The sequence below is a fragment of the Scleropages formosus genome, chromosome 25, assembly GCF_900964775.1.
Source record: "Scleropages formosus chromosome 25, fSclFor1.1, whole genome shotgun sequence".
Taxonomy (NCBI): Eukaryota; Metazoa; Chordata; class Actinopteri; order Osteoglossiformes; family Osteoglossidae; genus Scleropages; species Scleropages formosus.
In genome coordinates this window covers 18567909-18577127 of record NC_041830.1, presented here as the reverse complement: position 1 = coordinate 18577127, position 9219 = coordinate 18567909, and the positions used below count along the sequence as shown (strand labels likewise).

Below are 9219 nucleotides of genomic sequence, written 5' to 3'. Positions count from 1 at the left end.
CTTTTCCTGATTAACAATCCAAGGATTTTGTCAGGAATTCAGTAATTAGAACATAAGAGAATCTCTCTGTATGACAAGAGGTGCTGGGCTGTTTGGGTTGTCAGTTCAAACCCAGCAAAGATTTTGTGGAATGATTGTGTGGATTTTCTCCTGTGATGGATTGGCATCCCACCCAGGATGCATCCTGATCAGCCTTTGGATGGGCTCCACACCACTGTGACCCTGACTTGGTGCAGCAGTTAATGGTGAATGAGCGTGTAAGATAACAGAACCTACATGCTATGTGTGGTCATGTGATCTGATTAAGCCCAGAAGAACGAGGTAACAATGAGCACAACCCACAGCACAACGAACACAGGAGCGCAGTCGTGTTACTCTCAGTTCTACATGGAGAAATCATTCATCTTACTGATTGTCACCATCACCACAGGTCAGAGCTGTTGGACAGTAATTCCTGTTCTCACTGTCACCTGGGGATTTGTGTTCTTTACTGTGGTAAATATTGTAGGGTTGTGTTCTTGTGTCATTTCTTTGTCATCTTTGATATTTATATGTTCTCTTTTCAGGACTGAGTGCTGGTGATGATATCAGACCTGAAAAGGATCACCAGTCCGGTAAAGAAGGAGAATCAGTGACACTGAGCTGTAAATACAGTACTAACAGTGAAGATGTTTATCTCTACTGGTACAGACAGAACCCGAACCAGGCTCCTCAGTACCTCCTCTACAAGGGGGCCCGATCATACAGTAGTGTGGAACACAGTACAAATAAGAGATTCAAATGTACTACATCCAGGGACTCAACCCAGCTCACCATCGAAGCTCTTACCATGTCAGACACAGCCATCTACTACTGTGCTCTGAGGGTGGCACAGGGAGCAAAAGTCACTGAGAAGCTCTACAAAAACTCTTTTGCCCAGAACTTCCTCTCAGCAACTATGAAATGCAGCTTCCTTCCCACAGTGTGGGATCAGTTCCACAGCAGCAGAATTTTATTATTATTATTTTATTTTTTATAAAGCGCTCTTCTCACGCAGTGACACAGAGCGCTTTAACACAGACATAAGGCAATAAAAATTGATACAAACAAAGAAGACAGTCAACTAATGTCTACCATAATGAAGAACTTATAATAGAGCTACAAGTATACCTACTGGCCACTGGGGAAAGGAACAAAAACTCCCAACTGTAAGTTGAGGGAGAAAAAAACCTCTCGGGGTCCACGGGCCAGTGGTTGTCCACCCCTCCTGGGCATTCTAAAAAATAACAATTTGTAAGCCAGTGTAACAAGTAATTATAATGTTGGTAAATGGCATCTTGGATCCCCAACTTGGCATGGAACGTCTCGATCGTCACGGCAGATGGACATCATCCTCTGTCAGCACGGGATTCGTCTGTCACCGCTGGCCAGCCTCCTCAGGTCTTATGTAGCGAGGTAGTGCTCAACGAGAAGATAGGACAGAGTTAGTAATTTGTTACTTAAGTAAATTTAAAATGCATTTTTGTAAAGGTGATGAAATAAATAACCAAGGCAGGTTGAATTACATTACGAGGTTGAATGCCTGAGTGAACATATAAGTCTTAAGTCGGGATTTGAAAACAGAAACAGACGGGGCATTTCTGACAGTAACTGGTAGACTATTCCACAGTTTAGGTGCTCTATAACTAAAGGTGCGACCTCCTACTGAGGTCTTATTGATGACAGGTAGTTTAAGGTAACCTGCATCTAATGAGCGGAGATATCGTCCTGGGATATAAAAATTAATGATCTTTCAAGGGTAAGCCGGAACTTCAGAAGTAACTGTGGTTACTGTGGTAAACATGACTGTTGATGGGGTGAGACAGTGAAGTAAATCTGGGAGGAAGGTGCTGCAAATGTGGTCAGAACTGGTACAGTAGCTGTTGCACAGACAGGTGGATGATGTGTGTCCAGAATTTTCAGAATTTATTTAGAGAGAGAAAGGTTCAAATCTTCAAGTGAGATGGACCTTCAGAGAACACAGGGGACACTCAGGAACAGGACCAGGCCTGGTGAGATACACAAAGACAAACACTCGAGTGTTTCTGTAACTAGTCAAGCACTGTCACACACTCAAAACTCCACACACTCGTGATGCCTTTTCCAATTCTGGGAAGGGGGGACCTCTGGTGGTCCTGCAAGGAACTGAAACCCAGGGTCAGGAGATTGTTAGTGTTATTCCATTTGCATTAACATATATACACACACACACACACACATTTTCAGAACCGCTTGTCCCATACGAGGTCGCGGTGAACCGGAGCCTACCCGGTGACACAGGGCGTAAGGCCGGAGGGGGAGGGGACATACCCAGGACGGGACGCCAGTCCATCGCAAGGCACCCCAAGCGGGACTCGAACCCCAGACCCACCGGAGAGCAGGACTGTGGTCCAACCCACTGCACCACTGCACCCCCTATTAACATATATACCTTACATGAAATTAACAGATCATGGGTGAAGTGAGTCTGGCAGAGGAGAGTTTTAAGACCCTTTTTAAATATGGGCAGAGATTCATGATCTCTTAAGTTCATGTGAGGTGTAATGCTCATGCACAATAACTTCAAGATCATGCTCAGATAAACCTTTATGCAGCTACTCCTTCTCACACACACACACACACTCTTTCAGAACCACTTGTCCCACACAAGGTCACAGGGAACCAGAGCCTACCCAGCAACAGAGGGCAGAAGGCCAGAGGGGGAGGGGACACACCCAGGACAGGACACCAGTCTGTCATAAGGCACCCCAAGCAGGACTCAAACCCCAGAACAACCAGAGAGCAGGACCCGGTCCAACCCACTGCACCACCGCACCACCGCACCCCCTTCAACAACAACAACAACAACAACAACAACAACAACAACAACAACAACAACAACAACAACAACAACAACAACAACACACACACACTTTCAGAACTGCTTGTCCCATACGGGGTCGCGGGGGAACCGGAGCCTACCTGGCAACACAGGGCATAAGGCCGGAGGGAGAGGGGACACACCCAGGACGGGACACCAGTCCGTTGCAAGGCACCCCAAGCGGGACTCGAACCCCAGACCCACTGGAGAGTAGGACCCAGTCCAACCCACTGCGCCACCACGCCCCCAACAGCAATACAATATTCACTAAATAATAAAAGCTAAAAAGTAAGCAAACTGGTAACTGAGGACCGTAAAACTAAAATCTTCCAAATAGAAAAAGGAGGGATGAATAAACCTCTGGAGGTCCAAATACCTGTGGCTGCACACAATCCACAATGGCACATTGGACTGTGGTGACAGAGGATCTGTGTGTGTCTCTATTTCCAAAATGTGTCCAGGTGGAGTTACAGACTGAAGCTGAAGTCGCACCTCCATGTCCAGGTCTGTATATCGTATATTTGCTTGAGTTTTGCTTTTGACCACTCCGTCCACCTGTGGGTCTGACACACAAAGCTGCTGCTGAGGTTGTGAGCATGTTATTCCACATATGGCCTAATGGGGGCGACACCACACCAGAAACATCTGCTCTTTCAGCCCCAGCACTTTTTGCAACCTTCCCGTTAACATTTGTCACTGCAGAGAGGTTTGGTCTAAAGGTCGGAAATCAGCCAGAGAGACAGATAAATGCAACAGACACACAGATCAGTTTGTTGTCTTTAGTCACTGAGCAGATCAGTAATGGCACATGGGATCAGCATTATTGTCATTCTTGCTACAATTTGCTTTGGTATGACTTTTATATTCACAATTAAACATTTTGTTCAATCAATTATGATGGAATTTGGTTGTGTCTCATAAATATTGTGTCCTTTTCTCCCCAGAAATCAGAGCTCAGGATTCGGTGACTCAGTCCACAGGAGATGTGATCGGATACGAAGGAGGATCAGTGACTCTCAGCTGTACCTATACACTTAGCAGCACAACCACACACTACTTGTTCTGGTACATCCAGCATCCTAATGACCCTCCCAAGTACATGCTGAGACGTGACAAATACAGCAACGATACAGTAGAAGAGTACAAGAAAAGATTTAATGCAAAACTCAACACAAGTTCAGTACCTTTGACAATAGAGGATGTGCAGCTGTGTGACTCTGCTGTGTATTACTGTGCGCTGAGGCTCACAGTGACAGTAACACTCTGAACCCCTTACAGAAACTCCAGGACACTGGCACACTCTTACAGTAGGACACCTTCTGCTTCATTCTCAGATTTCTCTATTATTTATAAATTAATACTGCAAGTTATTCAATAGCTGCTGTTTGATTATAGTGTTTATAGAGCAAGGTAACACTTTCAACTCACACACTGCGAGCAGTTTAGAGTCACCACTTCACCTGACACACCACTTATTCTTTGGACTATTGCAGGAAACCAATTGAATTAAATTCAAAATCCATCCATCCAACTATCCATTGTCCACAACCGCTTGTCTCAAGCAGAGTCCCAGCAACACAGGGTGCAAGGCTGAAGGGACAGACCTTGGATGGGACGTCACTCAGTCCCAAAGCACCTTAATCAGGGCTCAAACCCCAGACCCACCACACAGCCAGCATCAGCTGAACGCACTGCACCACCTTTCCAAACATCTAAGAAGACAAATTAAAAAATTCAAAATCATGCCAACTTGGTACTAAGTGATAATACTTGCAGTTCATATCTGATTCATGTTTAACTCTAGAGAGTCATGTGTAATAATATTGATGTGTGTTCCAGCACAGATGAGTGTGTGTGTGCTGTGTGTGAAGGAGGAGCTGAGCACTTCAGGGCAGGAGGAGTTCTCCTGTACAGTAGAGGAAGTGTTGAGCTCTAACTGTACACACTGTCAGTGTGTCTTTCTCCATCCACCATGATGTTGTTCTCTTCATTTCTCCTGCTCTCAGCACTTCTAGGTAAGTCACACTTTACACACAGTTCTTATGTTTGGTAATACTAAAATACACACACACACACATTTCCAGAACCGCCTGTCCCATACGGGGTCACGGGGAACCGGAGCCTAACCCGGTAACACAGGGCGTAAGGCCGGAGGGGGAGGGGACACACCCAGGACGGGACGCCAGTCCGTCGCAAGGCACCCCAAGCGGCACTTGAACCCCAGACCCACCGGAGAGCAGGACTGTGGTTCAACCCACTGCACCACCGTGCCCCCCATTAATACTAAAATATTACAAGAAAAAACTAAAATATTATAAATTTCAATGGAAAATTGAAGTATAGCACCATTTAAAATAATGGTGTTCAAAGCTAATAAGATCATTTCTAATTTTCAAAATAAGATAACTGTTATAATTTATAAATTGAAATTAACATCTACTTCATTTCCCATAGATTACAGTGCTGGAGATTCTATAACACCACTCAGTGACGTAGTTCATGATTTGGAAAGAAACAATGTTACACTTTCCTGCAACTACAACGGATCAGCTGATAGTTTTCTGTGGTACCGACAGTACTCCAGATCAAAACCAGAATATCCATCCATCTTACTCCGCTATCCGCGGCCGGGTCGCGGGGGCAGCAGTCTGAGCAGAGTCCTCCAGACTTCCCTCTCCCCGCACACCTCCTCCAGCTCCTCTGGGGGAACCCCAAGGCGTTCCCAGGCCAGCCAGGAGACGTAGTCTCTCCAACGTGTCCTGGGTCTGCCCCGAGGCCTCCTCCCAGTGGGACAAGCCCGGAGCACCTCCCCAGGGAGGCGTCCAGGAGGCATCCGGAACAGATGCCCAAGCTACCTCAACTGGCTCCTCTCGATGCAGAGGAGCAGCGGCTCTACTCCGAGCTCCTCCCGGGTGACTGAGCTCTTCACCCTTTCCCTAAGGGTGCGCCCAGCCACTCTGCGGAGGAAACTCATTTCTGTCGCTTGTATCCGCGATCTCATTCTTTCGGTCATGATCCACAACTCATGACCATAGGTGAGGGTAGGAACGTAGATTGACCGGTAAATTGAGAGCTTTGCCTTACGGCTCAGCTCCCTCTTCACCACAACAGACCGGTGCAATGACCGCATTACTGCGGATGCCGCACCGATCCGTCCGTCAACCTGCCGCTCCATTTTTCCCTCACTCGTGAACAAGACCCCGAGATACTTAAACTCCTCCACTTGAGGGAGCAACTCCCCCCCAACCCGGAGGGGGCAATCCACCTTTGTCTGACTGAGGACCATGGTCTCGGATTTGGAGGTGCTGATTCTCATCCCCGCCGCTTCACACTCGGCTGCAAACCTCTCCAGTGCACGCTGCAAGTCTTGATTCGATGAAGCCAACAGGACCACATCGTCCGCAAAAAGCAGAGATGAGATCCTGCGGCCACCAAAACAGACACCCTCCGTTCCCTGGCTGCGCCTAGAAATTCTGTCCATAAAGATAATGAACAGAATCTGTGACAAAGGGCAGCCCTGGCGGAGTCCAACATGCACCGGGAAAAGGTCTGACTTACTGCCGGCAATGCGAACCAAGCTCCTGCTCCGGTCATACAGGGAACGAACAGCCCGTAGCAACGAGCCCCGAACCCCATAATCCCGAAGTACCCCCCATAGGATGCCACGAGGAACACGGTCAAATGCCTTCTCCAGGTCCACAAAACACATATGGACTGGTTGGACAAACTCCCATGAACCCTCCAACACCCTAGTGAGGGTATAGAGCTGGTCCAGTGTTCCATGGCCAGGGCGAAAACCGCATTGCTCCTCCTGTATCCGAGGTTCGACTATCGGTCGGATTCTCCTCTCCAGTACCCCGGCATAGACTTTCCCAGGGAGGATAAGGAGTGTGATCCCCCTGTAGTTGGAACACAATCTCCGGTCCCCCTTCTTAAAAAGAGGGACCACCACCCCGATCTGCCAGTCCAGAGGCACCGTCCCCGAACTCCACGCGATGCTGCAGAGGCGTGTCAGCCAAGACAGCCCCACAACATCCAGAGACTTGAGAAACTCGGGGCGGATCTCATCCATGCCACCGAGGAGTTTTTTGACCACCTCAGCAACTTCAGCCAGGGTAATGGACGAGTCCCCCTCCGAGCCCCCAGCCTCAGCTTCCTCTACGGAAGGCGTGTCGGAGGGATTGAGGAGATCCTCAAAGTACTCCTTCCACCACCCAAGGACATCCTCAGCTGAGGTCAGCAGCACACCACTTCCACTGTAAACAGTGTTGGCGGAACACTGACGGTTTGCCAGAATCTCTTTGAGGCCGACCGAAAGTCTTCTTCCATGGCCTCACCGAACTCCTCCCAGGCCCGAGTTTTTGCTGCGGCGACTGCCAGAGCCGCGCTCCGTCTGGCCCGCCGGTACCCGTCAGCTGCTTCAGGAGTCCCATGAGCCAGCCAGGCCCAATAGAACTCCTTCTTCAGCTTGACGGCATCCCTTACTTCCGGTGTCCACCACCGTGTTTGGGAATTGCCGCTGCGACAGGCGCCGGAGACTTTATTGCCGCAGCTCCGAACCGTTGCCCCGACAAGGGAGGTGTGGAACATAGTCCATTCAGACTCAATGTCCCCAGTCTCCCTCGGGACCTGGTTGAAGCTCGGAGGTGGGAGTTGAAGACCTCTCTGACAGGGGCCTCCGCCAAACGTTCCCAACAGACCCTCACTATGCGTTTGGGCCTGCCAGGTCTGTCCAGCTTTTTCCCCCGCCGTCGAATCCAACTCACCACCAGGTGGTGATCAGTTGACAGCTCAGCCCCTGTCTTCACCCGAGTGTCCAAGACATATGGCCGAAGATCAGAAGGAACGACTACAAAGTCGATCATCGACCTCCGACCTAGGGTGTCCTGGTGCCAAGTGCACTGATGGACACCCTTATTCATGAACATGGTGTTCGGTATGAACAAACCGTGACTAGCACAGAATTCCAATAACAACTCACCACTCGGGTTCAGATCAGGGATGCCGTTCCTCCCAATCACGCCCCTCCAGGTATCACTGTCGCTGCCCACGTCCCCCAAAGTCCCCCAGTAGAATGACAGAGTCACCAGTGGGAGCGCTTTCCAGCACGCCCCCCAGGGACTCTAAAAAGGCCGGGTACTCTACACTGCCGCTAGGCGCATAAGGACAAACGACAGTGAGAGACCGTTCCCTGACTCGAAGGCGTAGGGAGACGACCCTCTCATTCACCGGGGTAGACTCCAACACATGGCGGCTGAACTGGGGGGCTATTAATAAGCCCACACCAGCCCGCCGCCTCTCACCCTGGGCAACACCAGAATAGTGGAGAATCCACCCTTGGTCGAGAAGAGTGGTTTCAGAACCCAAGCTGTGAGTGGAAGTGAGCCCGACTATATCTAGACGGTATCTCTCAGCCTCCTGCACTAGCTCAGGCTCCTTCCCCGCCAGTGAGGTGACATTCCAAGTCCCAAAAGCTAGAGTTGGCGCCCGAGGTTTGGGTTGGCCGGGCACTCAGCCCCGACCACTGCCCAAATCACAACGAACCGGCCCCTTATGTCCTCTCCGGCAAGTGGTGAGCCCACCGAAGAGTGGCTCCACGTCATGGCTTCGGGCTGAGCCTGGCCAGGCCCTGTGGGCATAGACCTGGCCACCAGGCGCTCGTTTTACTGTCCGTGTTTTCATTCAGTATTTGTGACATATTTGTCCCATAGTAACAGAACATTAATATCATTTCTGTATGTGGAATAAAAGTCATTGGTCATGTGATGTGAAGATCTGCTCCCCTCTAGTGGTGAAATGTGTTTATTCCACATTTTTACACCTCTACATTTTTTAATATTTTTCAAATTCTTTTACCACTATATTTTGTTACTTTATTTGTTTTACTACTTATTGTATCCTATTTTAATCATTACACTGTATATCCTTCATACTTCAGCAGTATAATTTCTACTGTATTTGTATTGCCATATTTATATTTATAAAATACACACACACACACACACACACACACACACACACACACACACATTGTCTGAACTGCTTGTCCCATTCGGGGTCACGGGGAACCGGAGCCTACCCGGCAACACAGGGCGTAAGGCCGGAGGGGGAGGGAACACACCCAGGACGGGACGCCAGTCCGTCGCAAGGCACCCCAAGTGGGACTCAAACCCCAGACCCGCTGGAGAGCAGGACCCGGTCCAACCCACTGCACCACCGCACCCCCCTATTTATAAAATATATATATTTATATTGCGGCTGGATAGTGTGGTGGTAAGGTTGCTCCCTTTCACCTGGGAAACTGGGGTTTGAATCCTGGTCATGGCCTACATCCAGTAGGG

The 9219-nt window shown here is 49.2% G+C and overlaps 1 gene segment (V, D, J or C); it reads left to right on the top strand.

The window, feature by feature from the left end:
* Nucleotides 1–361: 361 nt before the first annotated feature.
* On the top strand, nt 362–4189 carry LOC108926810 (T cell receptor alpha variable 26-1-like). The segment is given in 3 exon segments: nt 362–430; nt 567–961; nt 4157–4189. Coding segments are annotated over 3 exon segments (471 nt in total).
* Nucleotides 4190–9219: the final 5030 nt, after the last annotated feature.